Genomic DNA, 16,449 nt, shown 5'->3' on the forward strand with positions numbered 1-16,449 from the left:
TGTTTGCATTGTTAATGGGTTAACTTCTTTAATTTTAACCAACAATTTTTGCAAAGTTGTAGTCCGATATGGTTTTGTTTAATTCTATGCCATAACACAAAACAAAACTGGCATATCCACGTACAACCTGGAGAATTCGACTTCGTGCTGACAAATTAAATTACTCAGATAAGTCGGTTTCTACATCCGTGCCTAATGCATTGGTTGTGTGACTTCCGGTTTTGGTACAGGAGCTAATAAGTGCCTCCGCCATTGCAACTTCCCCCAATGGGCTTAACCCCAGGTTATGCCAATAGCTCATGCCCTACTATACGTCGATCATTTTTATTTTACCCTAACTTTATATCTTCGTTTGTCTTTGAAGTAGCCTCAAGGCGCTATGTATGCATCCTCATGGTAAGGGGACATGTAGATAACACTCAAAATAATGTCCGTTTAAAAAATCATAAAGGCGTTATTCATGAGTCTGTAAGCAACCATCTCCAATTTTCCGGCATCGGGTTGAGGTTTGAATATTAATTTGTGTTTAGGTACATCCAAGTATTGCTAACTTGAAAGCCTTTCGATGGTGTAAAACAATAATTCACTGGATGAATTTTTGTTTGAGTTGGTGCAGCTTGTTTTAAAACCCGTTTGCTGCGTGTGCGTGTTGTCCTGCCGAGATGAATCGTGAGGGTGGTAAGAAGAAGCCCTTAAAACAACCCAAAAAGCCAGCCAAGGAATTAGATGAAGAGGATATTGCCTTTAAGCAGAAACAAAAGGAGGAGCAGAAGAAGCTCGCCGCTGCTAAACAAGTAGCTCAGAAGGGCCCACTTGGTTCCGGCAAAAACAAAATCAGCAAATAATCCTCTGATACTTTTTCCCTTCCATATCTGTTAATGGTCAATTAAATTTATCGTATTTGTTCCTTTATATTTGTGGCATTGGTTGTTGAGGCTGGGATGCCCTCGGACTCATCTTTGATATATTTTTGTCTCATGTGTTTTCCTGCTACTGTGGTGCTTATTCAAAGGATTTTGATGTAGGTTTCTACATTTTCACGTTTTTTAAAAGACGTGGTGGCTTCTACAATTGTAAAGGTCGTTAGCGGACCCTGTAAGCTGGTCATTGATATTCCGGATTTGTGGTGTTAGCCAGCTTTGCAATTCGTCGCCCTGTTGAACGGCCTTCTCTTATGGTTTTAATCGTTGTCACTGGTGAAATGCCTAATCGCTTAGTACAAATGAAAAGCACTTCCCTAGTTTGAAGGAAACTTCGCTGTCGGGCTTGGGATTGTGTTGTCGGCCGTACCACAGTTTGATTGGCATCATCGACCCAGTAATCTTCCGCCCCTAATTTACGGTCGTTTCACTCTAGGTTGTCTTGATCAAGGACCAATATACCCTGAATGGATTATTTTTTTAGATTGTAGCACGACGGCGATCGGAAAGCACGAATCGTCACGTGCTTCTTTCGAGCAATAACGCGTCAAGCGCTCATCTGCTTCCAATTTGGTTGGGATTATATGCGGCTCACCGTCGATTCTAGAGATTCGGGGGTGGGTTCCGCAGCCGACACGTCTCTCGTCTCCGCTTTTTGGCATTAATCCAGCGTACTCGGATTGGGCCTTAGCAAGAGGAATTCTTAGTTGCTTAACAGATGAAATGATCTAGACGGCGCTGGAAGGGGGGTAACGCTGGACCTGACTCTCCGATGTCGTGACACTTTCCAGTTGTCATCGCTGTAATGCCCCCCCACCAGCTCATGCAATTTCTTAATTTAGCATATTTGCCTCGATATTGACCTCCTTCTAACGTCAAGATCACTTACCAAAAGATTTACGGCGTCACTGATCGCAGACTTTGCACCCACTACCTAATAGTTTGCCTTCCCAACCACATGGTTAAGGCTTCGGAGATAACCCTTCCGAGAAAATCCCTCAAAACGACGCATATTCTTAGGGTCGGCACAGCACTTCGACCATTGATTTGCGCTCTTCATACTAAATCGTCTAAAGACACAAGCTAACCGGTACCTCTTATTTGCGGTTTAAGCCGTTTTATCCTCGCCCAGTCGATGCCAAGTGACTATGCCTCCGTCCAGCTATGAAAGTTGCACGACGGACCACCCACGCTTGTGATGTCAATCTGCGTGATGTTAAAGATTCTGCTTTGACGACCAGTTGCTTAGTCGCAAGCTCGCCGTAGTACTATCAATTTCATGCCGGACACACGCGAGATCTACACATGAGGTAATCCAAGGTTTTACCACTAATGAGCCGGCATGAGTCCGCGCTTTGAACAATCAAGCGAGTTTGTAGCTGTTCATTCATTAGGCCGCGGTAACGACTGAACTAGGCATCGCGTCGACTGAAGTACTATCGTGCGCGACACTGTCAAAGTGCTAAAATTCCTCCCAACACTGTGACCCCAATATGTCTACCCTCCACTACTACTTCACAAAAGAGGATCGAAGACGAAGTGAGGGTGACTATTTACACAGCGGACGAGCAACCGGACAAATGTTCTACTTTTTACCACCACCGCTACGACGCTTTCTGTTCTTCACATTCACTTCCTCGTAATAGTGGCGGCCAGCACGGCCGGCCTTCCTGCGCAAGGCGCGCTCCAATTGACGCTTACGAGCCGCCGATAAACCTTTCAATGATGCCGCAGCTTCCTCCTCCGCTGCTGCTTCCGCTTCGTCCTCCGAGTTGGGCAGAAGGTTTATTCCGCCGGCACCTGCTTCATCTACGCATTCTATCTCACTTTCCTCTTCATTAGCCGTCTCCTCTTCCTTACTAGTCTTGACATGGAGAGCAATAGTTAGAGTTCCGATACATTCTAGACTAGTCCATTGAATACAAAATGAGGTAGGTGGACTCAACAAAAGGGTCTCTACAATGCTAAATGATAGCTAAGTTCTAGTGTTTTGGAGAGCGATATTCGTTCATGAAGTCGAAGTGCAGCCTTAACTGGTCGTGGCGATGTACACAACTTTTTATCTACCCAATTCACTGAAGTGGAATCCACAAGTTGGTTTGTTACGTTAAACAGCACTAATAAGCCCGCCTCAAGAAAATCACCACTAAAGCGGTTTGATTTGAAAATATTAACACAAGAATTCGTACAAAGCTACCTAGATATCCATCAAATCTTTGTTGTTGGTATACGATACTAAGCAAACAAACGCCTGGGGATTGCTTCAGGTACAAATTATTCATGTTCTAGTGTTGTGAAAAAAACAATAATATGGAAGCAGGATATAACTCACTTCCTCTTCCACATTTTCCTCATTATGTTCTGCCTCCGGTTCAGCGTCGAATGCGTCGATAAAGGCCTGCAGGAAGCAAATAAGATTCCTGCAATGTTAAAGGTTGTAATGGGGCTGATAATATGCTTCCTCAAACGCGATTTTCGTCATATAGACATGCTTAGAATACAAATTGCCTTCAAGCCCATCGTACACTATCACGGGTGCATCTAAATAAGCGTAAATAGACGATAGCCTAAACAAAAAGCGATCATGAAATACTGGTTACTAAGGCTTTACTCACGAGGAATCAGGTCGCCTAATTAAAGACCTGTGAAATCCCTTAATTCTCAACGACTGAGCCGCCATTCGAACGGTCAAGTGACTAAAATGCACCACAAAAGTTAATCTAAGGTTATCAAGTCGGGAATTTTGCATGTGAACGATTTTGTATAAGCCTCACAAAATCAACATGGCTTCCAATTAGGCAGTTGGAATGTGCATTTTCCTAATTTCGTTTGTTGACGGGTATTCAAAACCGCAAACTTAAACCAAACCAGTAAGCTGGAAGAGCAAAAATGGATTTCTGGAAAGATTGCCGGGGTCGATATAAACTTATTCTACCTGTACTGAGCTCGAACAATAAACAAAGTAATCAACACGAGTGTAAGCTGTAATAGCAACTATGTAAGATGGTGTCTGTTGAATGACCTACCACATCACTTCGCTTTGTGACTTCTCTAAAACAACTGCTGAAGCATGAAACTCAAAAAATCGCATCCATCCATTAGGTTAAACACTCTTACTAACCCTGATACTTCCGAAATGAATGATAAATCGCACTAGGGAAAAAGTACATCTGCCTAGTGGCAGAAACACAAAGCACCGTTGACACTTAAGTCGTAACAGCTCTTAATCCAGAAATAAATGGTTAAATCCCAGCAGACCAAAAGAATTTCCAGGCAGGTAAAGGATGAGGTTCGATAATAATAACAACATTGAAAATTGGATGAACATCGACGCACCTGTTCCAGTGTATCTTCCCTTGGTGTAGCCTCCCCCTGATCACCTTTTGTAGCACTAGCAGAATCAGTATTGGCAACACCGGAGACACCATTACTGTCGTTTTCGAGAGGGGGTGGCTTCACGAAGTAGGGAAGCTTTCCACGCTGAAAGTCGTTGAGCACGCGCTTCGCTGTTGTGATGATGTCTGGTTCGCTACCCTATGAACACAACCATTGGTGGGATCTAATCCCTATCAAGTTTCATCTCTGAATGGAGGTTTACGATTTAAAGACGAAAATTTTGGGAATATTTTAACATATTCGAACTTCTAACAACTGATTTGTTGGTATTTTTGACGAATTTTCCAGCTATATTGAGAAATGGCAAAAACATCCCAGAAAACAGCCAAACGCCCATTAAGGAATTCACCATGGGTTTATAAAAACCACAACAAAAAAACCCAAAGTGAAGCAAGACTACACAAAATCAAGACAGTCCCTGGTTCTCACGGGCATTTCTAGGATTGATGAGTATTTCAAAAGTCGGACGTTGATTCGCACATATATGGACCCTAAAAGTTACCTCAATTAAATGTGATACAAGTAAAGGGGAAGCCATGCAGATTCTGGGCCTCAGAGATACAGGGAACGAAAGCTATCAAAGTCATGGGGGCATCAATTGGTAATATAAATTGGAAAAAAATCGTCTTATTAATTGAAACATCTAAAAAGTATAATAAAAAGAGCCCCGTTCCCTTTTAAAGCACACAACACAAATTTTCCTAACAAAAACAGACCTTTCCGTCCTAGAAAATGAACCTAAAATCAGTCTCACAATAGAGCCATTTTGATAAAAACGAGGATATCAAAATTTTAGCAGTTCTTTCACGGCAAATGAGTGTTGAGTAAGCGCACCTTGAGAAGTTTGCCCGTCTTCTTGGCGACTAGTTCAAGGAAGAGATTGGCGTCTACGGGCCACCTCGCAGTGGGTGAATATTCGATAGCCGAAGCAGCAACCATCTCAGCCGTATTTTGCTCGCTTACCGATTCAGTGAAGAGGGGATGGCAGGTGGGATCGAAATTCGGAAGTCCATAGCGCTGCTGCATGAATTCCGGCTTCACTCTTTCCAATACCTCAGGAATGTACATCTCTGGCTGTTTCAAATACTCCACTCGCACCTGAACACATTTTCGAGACGGATAGATGTAATAGATAATTGAACATAAAAAACCTCAGCCCGACCAATAAACTCGTTTCATTACGTAACGAGTAAAACAAAATCTACATACATCCAATCAGTACGATACTACTAGGAACACCAGCGTTCACGTGGATAGGTAAAAGACGTCTGGGACACGAGAAGAATACGGCATAATAGATAATTCACTTTTAAGTCAAGTATCATTTGACAATCTGTAATGCCTGCAAGTCGTGGTAGTTAGTCTGGTGAGTATGGCAACAAACTAGAAATTCCTGAACGCAGCTACTGTGCCTCACTATGAATCAGTCTTTTGTTTCCAGTGCTCGACCTCAGTCATCTAGGCACAGTCCTGCACCTTGTTTTGTAACTTCAGTCGAAATCTACTGTTTTGGGGGTACTATATAATACCACCAGAGAGCCCATTAGCAATGCTTGGTTCAAATACAGAAGAGAAACATTTAATCATGTCATTCATGGAAATCAAGCTTAGGTAGTTGACATGCCCTCGCCCAAACCGCCATCGGTAGTTATTTTAAATACGGGAAAATTATTGCAGCGAGGAGTTTTACGCCGCGTGACAATGTGAAATGTGGTTTGCACGGTTTCCAAAGACGGGAAGACCTGACAGCTAGTCAGCAAATATGACATCTAGTGTATAGAAAGCCTTCGACACTATTGTCCATTTGTACAATCTATGAGGGAAAATAACCTCTATCGCTCTTACATACGATTCCGCTCAATCAAATGTGATCGGTCTTCTCTTAAAGGCTAGGCTTCGCTAGACAGTAAAGGATAATGTGGTTGCAAGACTCCCAACTGGATTTGACCATTTTATTTTTATTCAACCATTCAACCATCATCAGTGTTATAATGGTAAGAAGGGGAGAGTGTCAAGAATATAACAACATCATGAAGCTCCTCCATCTCATTGAAAACTCAACTTGCGCTGCCAACTTCGTTTAAATGACTCCATTTCGCTACCCATCAACCACGTCAATGCCGAACGCTAAGTTCAACTTTGTTGACGATCAATAATACTAACACATAATTGATAGGTAACGAATTTACATAATTACGGCCGCAAGATAACAAAATTTCCTAATCAACGACACTCGACAAGCACTCGGGTCACTGACGTCTCGGATTGTGCGCACTTCAGTACTAAAACTAAGGCGCAACCCTCCCAGAATTTTTTGGAATTAAAAAACAAAACGGAACCCACCACACCCTTCATGACCATCTCAGCTTCTGTATCCCCATCAGGATAAACAACACCGGGGCAATCGATGAGGTAGATTGATTTGAGCAGCGTCACGTACTGCCACACCTTGGTCTCGCCAGCCACTGGTGCCACCTTACATACCCTCTTGGAGCTAAAAGAATAATTTATATCAGATTGAAATAACCTACCGCATAGCGTTGATAATACTCGATTTCCCCACGTTAGGATAACCAATAATACCCACGCTGATTTGGTGACGATCTTTAGCGTGAAAACCAGCCAGTTGACGCAGAAGGCTCATCAGAGCAGTTTTACCCAAAGGCTTAGTCAGATTGGCGTAAAAAACGAGAGTTGGATGCTCAGCAGACAGTATGGTTTTCCACCGTTTCTAAATAGGTTAGAAGTAGAGCAAGGTGAGGGTAGACTTACTGTTATCCAGACAGGTACCAGGTCCACCTTGTTAATGACAAAAATAAGGTGTTTATTGGGTTTCTCCTTCTTCATGTACTGCTCTATATACCTCGACCGAGTGCCCATAGGATCACGGGCATCAAGCACATAAAGGACTACGTCAGAAGAATCGATAACTTTGAAAAGCTCGTTCCACAGACGTTTGGAGCTTCCTGCCTTGAAATGAGGGTCACTGGTCAGATCACGTACCCCGTTGTTATCACGCTGGAGGTTGCAATCTTTCTCTTGGAGGTAGTTTCGCCGATTTTTCTCTGCTTTACGGACCAGAGACTGCAAATGAACAATAGTGGATTTCAAACAAGTTGGTATAAAACCAATGACAGATAAAAGACGAACTCACCGACAGATTGTCACAAGCGAGATGGGGTCGCTTACGCCTAGCCTTTTTGCCGAATACGTACGCGAAACTCTCAGCGGCGAGAATATCTGGTTTTTTCTTCTAAAAATTGTTTAATTATGAAGAGGCCTAAACGCACCACTTTCTTCTCGTCCAGCAGAGAAATAGGCAACCGTGTTTGGCGAAGCATAATTTCATAGGGATTCTTAATTTTCATTGCTTCTTTAAATGCCTGTAGAGAATCCTGTGAAATCACCCTCGTGTTGCCTTAATTTCATCAAACGTAGGAAATCGGTTTTACCGAACCAGCGACGATTTGGTTCAACACGTGAGACCGTCCCGGACGCTACGGTGGATTGAAATGGAGCAGCGCGAATTATGTGACCCTTTTTATCACTTAAGTTGGATTATTAACCATGGCAACTCACCGCTTAGCCTTAAAATTGCGATACATGTTCAGACGCTTAATCGTGCTTTTCGTCCGCATCGTGGACCCCTTCTCCTGTTTGCCTCGATCTATATCATACGGGCATAAGAAGTGGCAATATTACCAGGGTTAAGGGAATGCTTTCCCTTATTGACACGATCTTTTTTGCGTGGAGGACCCATCACGGAAACTGGGCTTCCCAACACGCGCCAACAACCGCTACTCGTAGGCTAAAGTGCCCCTCTCTCATTTAATTGGTTTTATTCTTCCGTGGTCAAACTCCGAAAATAGGTAATTCGAAGATTCAGATTTTGCACTTTAGATCTCAAAACCGTGTACATCTTCGGAGTCATAGTTGTTGTTTATTTTGTTATTTTGAACAATAGTGCCAATTTTTATAAACATGCACTTCAGTGCCCACTTTTTTCGTTTACATTTAATAAATAAACGATATTGCATAAAATTTGGCTAGTCGCGCAGTTGTTAGATCTTTTTTGAATTTATGTCAGCCAAGGTATTTCCAGATAAAGAATGCCCTCAAAACTAAGTGTTAAGTGATTTAATTTGGGTTTCTATTCGCATCTTCTTAAGGAGCTTTGTTCCCCATATTCTCACATTCCGCAGCTAAGAGTAAATCAATAGAATGTTTACCGTAAACTTTTAAGGGACTTTTATGAAGTTTATATAATTATGCTCTGCCACCTTCGGGACCAGAAAACCATGTTGCAGATTGAAAACATCTTTTGTGTAGCTTCAATTCTTTATGAATTTTGGTAGATTTAATTTAAAAAATATAAAAACCATATTATTAACCGATTTTTTGATGGGCTCAATGTTTACAAGAGAGAATTTTTTAATTACTCCTTAAAAGTAATATATCAGTGATCGTATAAATTAGATAGTTTTATGATTCATTGGCAAGGCAGTAACGCTATGCATAACTCTAACTTAAATGGGCGAATTTTCATGTGGCTTAAAACCACAGTGGTGATTATTGCACTCGAAGGAAGCTCCTCATTAATTTCTCTATTCTTGGTTGTGCAGTCAGTTGTGGACGCGCCACAAGCAGCTATTACCAATGCTTAATTATAGTCATTATATTTTTAAGTTTATTGATTCAGTAGGTCCAAAATCGGTTCTTAAAATGGGCTAAATTTTGTCTTCTCATGCCGGTTTTCTCCCACAATGCAAAGCCCCATAGTGCTCGTATGAATAGAGAAATAAGAATGGTTTTCACTGCATAGCGGTTTGAAACCAATATTAACGCATTCGGCAGCATGAACTAAGATTATCAACTTCGATGGCAATACTACGATTGTTATTAAACCGACCGGAATTAATAACAATTCGGAATGCTGAGCGTTTTTGCCTTTGAGTGGAGACATTTCCCTACGATGTAAACTACCATGACTAATTGCATTATCTAAATTAACCCAGTAGCCATTTTTCCATTGAATTAGGTTAACATTTGGAAAGGCTAGTATCTTATCCCATAAAATGACCGTTACTGTAATAAATTAAATAGAGTTTGTTTTAATCCAATTCATAAATTATATTCTTTTAGGATACCAAAGTTTACGCAATACTTAACCATTTAGAAGGGTCCATTATCAACCAGACAACACTTTCAATACTCAAACGCGCCTGAAAAATCTAATCTTGTACCTCCATCCACTCTCTCTCTATCTATTGGTTGGCGGTGACGCTAAGCCACTGATTGGCCACCTTCTCCCTTCCTGCTAACGCCACGCGGCTAGCGCACACGAATGTCCACTACAATTCATACTACTATGGCAACTACCTCAAAAGCGTCATCACCGACGCCAGCTCGCCAAGATGCGGAGCTCTTCGACCTCACCGCTGTGGTGCGCGCGTGGGCGGTGAACGCTTTCATGGCGGCCGCCGACGGTCAGACCAGAAAGAGTGTTTGTGGGGGAAGCGGAGGAGCCACGGGATGTCTCGAGGTTCAGATGGTGTGGGAGGATGTGGCTTGTTGGAGCGATGTCCCCATCTTCGCCGACAACCACTCTGTACGCCTGCCCAAGTCCCATGTGCTCTTTAGCACGGCGTATCGTAACAACACCGACGGAGTGCAGGAGTATAACTTTCGCACCGATCGCTCGACCCGCTCCACTGCGGAGATTGAGATCTCCAAAGGTTTCAGTGCCCATCGAGAACTAGGCGTTAAGTTGCAAGTGAGACTTTTGATCCATTTTCCTCTTTACATCACATCCTTTATTTTCATTCGGGGTTCAATGCGGTCAGCTCACAGCCGTCCATGTCGTACATATCCAACCAATCTGGCAATTTTCATTTTAATCTTAATTGATATTATCTAGGATAACGATCCAAATAAAAGCGCAAAATCCGGTTGAGGAGATGTTAAAAGTTTTGCTGCGAATTCTAGGGTCAATCTGCATGAAAGGTTTTTAAGCTCCATAAATACAGTGTGCCGTGCCTCTGGAAGGCTATATTTATTCTCAATCTAATTGCTTGCTGCATGTCTATGTGTAGATCTGAAGCGTTCCGAGACTTCCCTGAAGACGAAACAAGACAATGCCCTAGAAGAAGGGATTGTGCCTGCTGGCATGGCCTGGAAGCTAGCCCACTCAGGGAAGGTACAGTGGGGGAGACCTAAAGTAGTCGTTTTGCCAAAATCGAGAATTGGACAAATGGCTAGCTTATTATATATAAAACATGACATTTAGAACAGTTTCTGTTAGTTAAAAGTTACTCACTTTAGAGGGTTAAATGATTTTGATGATGACTTTGAGACATCCATTAGTGGACTTATCATTTGCTCTAGGTAGTTGATGGAAGCTTTTGACCTGAATACTGCTGTAAATGCTAAGTCCCTTCGCATGTCACTTACATCCGAAATTTTCTTTTGTCATTCCTCCAATCTAGTTCCAAATAATCTCTACTCATCTTGCCTCCGAAATCCCATTACGCCTTCTAAGAAAGAATGGCAGAAATAAAAACTCCCAATTTCGCTTTACTTTTGATTTCCTAATTCTTTAATGAGTGCAGTATACTTCTGCAAAGAAAGCATTACTGAGGGTGAAGATCGCAGTTTGGAAAATTTTAGCAGTGCTTTAAATCATTCCAAAATTTTTCCTAAATGCATTTCACTTTATTTCGTCGTGAAGTTACCTCATGTCCATTCGGAAAGTTTGCGTTTGCCTAATTTTACTGCCTGGAAAATTTTTCTAGACTTTTTAATGTCTACTGAGGGCTTCAGCGACTACAGTGAACATCTTTGGACCTTTCTTAGATTGTATTAAATCTCATTATATAGGCACTCACCACTTTCACGCATTTGCCGTGTAAATAAAAAAACATCTGAAAAGACCTTCTCACACTAGTAAACAAAGGGTTTTTTGGAGTAGATGTGAAATTTGTCAGAAAAATGACTTTTGGGTGAGCAGGAATTGATAGGTGTTAGCTTTGTTGCTTCAGTAATTTTGTCACTGATCATTTTTTTCGTAGTATTCATCTCAAGATTTTGACATCAAGAATTGAGGTGGATAGCATTTGCCTAATAAAATTTATTTTTAATTCTAATAAAATGTAAGCAAACATGCTTTACATTTAAAGTGACAGAAAAATTACACAGGTCAAATGTTGTGTTGCATGATTATATTTGTCCGCAGTTCTTTTAAAATTGTGTTTACATGCATTGCTATAACTGAGACGTCTAAATAACCCCAGTGATGTGCTGGCCTATAACGACTTAACGTCCCGCTAACAGAATTCCCAGATTCTATTTTCGAAGATATGTGTTTTTGCCCATAGAATTGTGCCAGGTTCTAAGGTCCCAAGCCAATCATGAGAGAACACATCAGTTAAAGGATCTGGTCGATATCAGCTCTGCTGTACAGACAAAAAATAAGTTGATCTACCCAAATAAATGTGTTCAGCGCCTTGTAACTTCTTTGGAGACGAAAGAAGATATAATAACTAGATAGAATACGTATTGTTGACGCATGGTAAGGCTTGGGGCTACGGGCTGGGCCTAAGGGCCAGACTGCCCGGCGGTGCAACAGCGGAGCCCCTAAGCGGCCCACTCCCAAGACTCAAAGCAAAAAAAATAATGCATATGCACCTTTAAATTAAATGATAATTTGCCCCCTGACATGACTACACTACGTTAAAATAAGAAAGCAGCTTATTAGGACAAAGCAAGTGCGTTTCCAAAGTCAGTTTTCCTTCAGACACTAAAGATATTTTAAGCTCACTCACCTATTTGAAGTGTACGGACCACGTTTTGTGAGTGAAATCTACAATTTACAAAATTTGTTCTGCCAGTAAACCAAAAAAGCTCTCTACACAGTTTGGAGAAAGACTAAGTAATTTTACAACCCCGTTGGGCGAAATTTAATTGACTGACGAGCAAAAAATGTCAAATGACCAAAGGCAGCGGGCATCATCATTCGACCAGCAGCATAAAAGGCAAAAGCACTCATAAATGCACGTGTTTTGTTTAGTGTGGTACTGTTATTCGCATATTTGATTGTATGTAAAAGCACTTACTGAAACTAATCTGAAAAATATAACCTCCAAGAAGTTAAGTTATTTTAGCATTCTCAAATCACTGTATTTTCGGTACTATAGTCTTTTTCCATTACTTTTCTGCTAGAATGATGTTTGAATGGGCAGGTGCAATCAGCATTATCCCCCTCATGGTGTTATCTCAGAAAGCCTAGTTATAGCCTGCCATTTAATAAAAGTACACAGAGCTCTCACGATTGGTACAAATTCGTGAATTTGTTAAAGCCAGCGACAAACACTTCATTTGAATGCAAAGTCGAGTGAGGGCCTGCCATCACCTTACTCACTCGGACCACGCACCTACCTGTTGGCTCGTGGAAGTGTGTACTCGATTGTCTATGATTTAACGCCCTGCATACGCTAGCGGTGCCTGTGCTATGTAACCAAAATCATCGCATACATGTCTAACCTCTGGTTTGCTTGATTTAAGAAACCCAAGCAGAGATGTTTCATTGCGACCTAAGATTCATTGGTTTTATAAATTTACACTTGAAGTCAATCGTTCGAGCACATATGGTGCCACCTGTTTGAGAACAATCCTTACGTCACAATGGTAGCTGACTATGAGGAAAATCAAAGAAGATACAATCCTTCCCTTATTAGAGTAAATTCAAAGAACGATTTCTCCAATCTAACATCTGTTCTGAATCAACTTTTGGAAATACCAAAATCCACTTAAATTTGGGTCATAATTACACTAGACTAATCCACCTCATCGTTCAACATTGGGGTTTAGTGCAAGGCGGTTGAAACAGGCATTCCTAAGTGGTAGTGTATTAACAGCTACAGTGCTATAATATTTGTGGAAAAGGTGTCTTTTACCTGGAGGTGGTAAGGGATGTCTAGAAGCTTATCCAGCCGCTGACCAACTTTAAAACATGAAAATTGAGTCAACCAAAAAAGTATCTTCTCAGACGCAAAATGACTTCTCTGATTTAAATCTATGGGAAACGATTTCTTACGTTGATACTTAAAATTCGCAAAATAAATTTGGCAGGTTGAAGTCGCATTGAGTCCTTCCTCCAACGACACCAACTTACCTAGTATTTCTGCCAACAGAAATATGACGCGAATAGCTTAGAAGTTAATAATTTAATGTTTAAGTGAAGACAGTATTTATAAAACATTGAGAGATTTGTACATATTCTCATACTTTAATTCCGGCAGCCATAATTCACTGAGATACCTTTTCTCTGGTAAAGCCAAATACCCTTTCTTACCCCTTACTTCCCTGCTTTTTTAAGTCATCCAAAGACTCCTCCAGCTTTCATGTACCACTAGTCAGCCCAAATACTTGCCCCACATCTCGGCTTAGCTTTGAGACTACACAGCAATCTTTACACAAAACTCTTTTTCCTCTATAAGGCATCAGTTAATCTACTTCTTAAGATACACATTCATGGATACTTGGCTCAATATAGTAGACTTCAAACAATAATTTGTGCTATTAAGCGAGAGGAATGCTCTATTCTGTTAAAATAGCATAAAATTTTTAATGCTACAGTACTCACTTTTTGAGGATGTAGGGAAATCTTTGGGCTTGCGTACTAATGAATCCTTAGGATAATCTTGTAAACAGTGAGAGAAATTATGCATGCAATTACCCTTCTCTGAGGTTTTAGCTATGTTGGGAGAGGTAGATAAAGGGATATCTTTATTTATACCTAACTTTGCAAGATTTTCGCGGAGTACATAAGTTCTATAATACTGGTGTAAAACAGACCTACAAAAGCGCGCCCCTTTGGGTGGATTGAGATGCCTTTCTTCCACTTTCAGAAAGGTCAGTTAGATTTGCAATAAGTTTTCGCTTTGATAACATTGGTGCATGTGCAGTAAAATCAATTTCTGATCACCATCTTTAAAAGTTGAATATTTTAGTTAATAATACTTAAAGTGATCTGTTATTAGGGGATTCCAAAACTTAAAAAATTAATTTGTTTAAGCCACAGGCTGTTAAATGTCCCTGTTATGCCTGCTTCTCCAAGTGACAGTAACACAAAATTAGGTACCATTGTGAAAATTGCACTGAATGGTTCATGGAATCCATGGCATTTTGACATGAAAAAACTTATTCTACCAATACTGATACATATAAATAAACTGAAGTTCCGTCTATTTACCTGTTATTTTTCTCCTGTGCGTGAGAATATTTTGATATCAGTGTAAATAATTCGAGGCTCCGAAAGTTCCTAGTTGGTTCATGACCAGTTTGTGTGAATGTAGACAAAGTAGAACGCAATTTTTTATCAAAGGGGGTTGAAAATTCTTACAGGCATTTATTGAAATGCGTGATAGCAATTAATCAAGGCGGACCGGAATAACCAGAGTGATTCCATAAAATCAGCCAAGCATTTGCTACAGCACAGTGGTGCACTATCTTTTGTGGAATCAGACATCATGAGTTGCATATTTCTAATTTGTATTCAAGAAAATCAGAATGGATGAATAGGAAGACTTTATGGAAATTTGCAAGGAAAGAGGGTAAAAACATGCTAAAAATGTATCTTCTTCACTTTTTAGCTACCAAATCAAATTTTGGAAGCAAATGCTGGATTTTCACAGGAGATATCCCTCACCAAAGCCACTCGACAATATTTAGATGAGGAGATGTCATGGGGTATCGATACACGTGTGGAAGTCCAGCCAAAATCGGCTGCCAACGTTGAGGTTTGTAACTTAATTACTGTTGACACTGACATGATTTTGAGGCCTAAACTGGTAATGCAGATTCAGCATAAGCTATGACATGGAAGCTAGTTAAATTTTTTACCAAAAGGTAGCAAAATCTTGTTTTTATGCAGTACAATGGACAATTCGTTCCTCATTGTCGAATAACTGTAACTACAGCTACAATGATGAAACAAGATAACGAATGGTAAAAATGTGGGGTCTGTGACTGTTTATATTTGGTCTTACAAGTAATGGCTACACTTTTAAAGATGTGATGTACTGTTGTACGACAGTGATGTATTGTAAATTTCTTCGCAAACCACTAATGAAGTAAAAATAGCTTCAGCGCTGCACTTCGCTTCTTGGTTGACTTAATCTCCTTAAAGGTCAACATCGTAGAACACCAAATGACTTGCCGTTTTGCCGTGGACACCCGACTTCGGGGACGCATCCGAGCGGTGTGCATGGACAGCCGCAAGAATAACGCCTTCCTTATGAGCATTGAGGCCGATCTGGGTGATGTTGTGAAGACTTACCTAGAAAAACCTCGACCTCCCTCAGCACCAAGGTTGACGCATGTCAGAGTCGAGGGCAGTAGCACGCCTAAGACAGTTGTTATAACAACCGAGGGACGCTGTGCCTTTCGATTCGGTGTGAAACAGGAGGTTGAGGTGACTCAAGTTGTACCGCCCTATCCTCTAGGTTAAAAGACGTCTCAAACCACGCCTCATGTCTGCGCTTCCTTTCAATTAATTTCCAGTGATCTTACTAAGGAATTGAAAGCTTTGCATTAAGTTAATACCTTTTTTTTGGATTAGCATATTTGGAAATCTTTAGTCTTGTCCATACAATGACATATGAATATACACCACGTAAATAAGGGAATCCTTGGCTATGGAGTCATCAGTGCCTACCGTAACAACTCTAAACTGGGTCTTGGAAATTTTTTGGAGGGATTATAATTTCCCTCTGTGTATACAGCAACGAATTAGTGCATAGCATATAATGCGTTAGCAGGAGAATCTGATTTTTTCATGATTAGCTGTTATGCTCAATAAAGTAATTATCAAAGTCCTTGGCATTGCTATGTATTGCTATGTTTTTAATGCATAATAAGTGATGCTTCATGAAAAACGATAGACTAGACACTTAAAACTGAAAAAGTTGAAGTCTCAGTTGACTTTTTTCGTAAATAGTTGATCAATTAAAAGCGGGCCTTAGACAGGCTCATGACGTGTCGGTTTTACCCAACCTTCATTTTCTTTTAATAAGATGTAGCTTTCGATGACTGTTAATTGAACGTTCTTTACTGTCCACAAAAACCTTCCTTATCT

The 16,449-nt window shown here is 40.8% G+C and overlaps 3 protein-coding genes across 3 annotated transcripts; 2 read left to right on the forward strand and 1 right to left on the reverse strand. All coding sequences in view use genetic code 11, as the record gives it.

Moving 5' to 3' along the window:
• Positions 1–662: 662 nt before the first annotated feature.
• On the forward strand, positions 663–845 carry EGR_10753 (hypothetical protein; the record flags this gene model as incomplete). The annotated part of the gene is made up of 1 exon (XM_024500002.1): positions 663–845. One exon carries the CDS (start codon positions 663–665, stop codon positions 843–845), a length of 183 nt encoding a protein of 60 aa, XP_024345581.1.
• A 1,660-nt stretch (positions 846–2,505) lies between these two features.
• On the reverse strand, positions 2,506–8,076 carry EGR_10754 (Nucleolar GTP-binding protein; the record flags this gene model as incomplete). Its single annotated transcript, XM_024500003.1, has 12 exons — positions 2,506–2,784; positions 3,253–3,318; positions 4,257–4,454; positions 5,151–5,414; positions 6,660–6,810; positions 6,848–7,047; positions 7,089–7,400; positions 7,471–7,569; positions 7,607–7,734; positions 7,769–7,863; positions 7,896–7,983; positions 8,019–8,076. 12 exons carry the CDS (start codon positions 8,074–8,076, stop codon positions 2,506–2,508), a joined length of 1,938 nt encoding a protein of 645 aa, XP_024345582.1.
• Positions 8,077–9,684: 1,608 nt separating this feature from the next.
• EGR_10755 (hypothetical protein) lies at positions 9,685–15,822 on the forward strand (the record flags this gene model as incomplete). Its single annotated transcript, XM_024500004.1, has 3 exons — positions 9,685–10,089; positions 14,966–15,112; positions 15,502–15,822. 3 exons carry the CDS (start codon positions 9,685–9,687, stop codon positions 15,820–15,822), a joined length of 873 nt encoding a protein of 290 aa, XP_024345583.1.
• Between the last annotated feature and the right edge of the window lie 627 nt (positions 15,823–16,449).

This window comes from Echinococcus granulosus (genome assembly GCF_000524195.1).
Source record: "Echinococcus granulosus chromosome Unknown EG_S00263, whole genome shotgun sequence".
Classification (NCBI taxonomy): Eukaryota; Metazoa; Platyhelminthes; class Cestoda; order Cyclophyllidea; family Taeniidae; genus Echinococcus; species Echinococcus granulosus.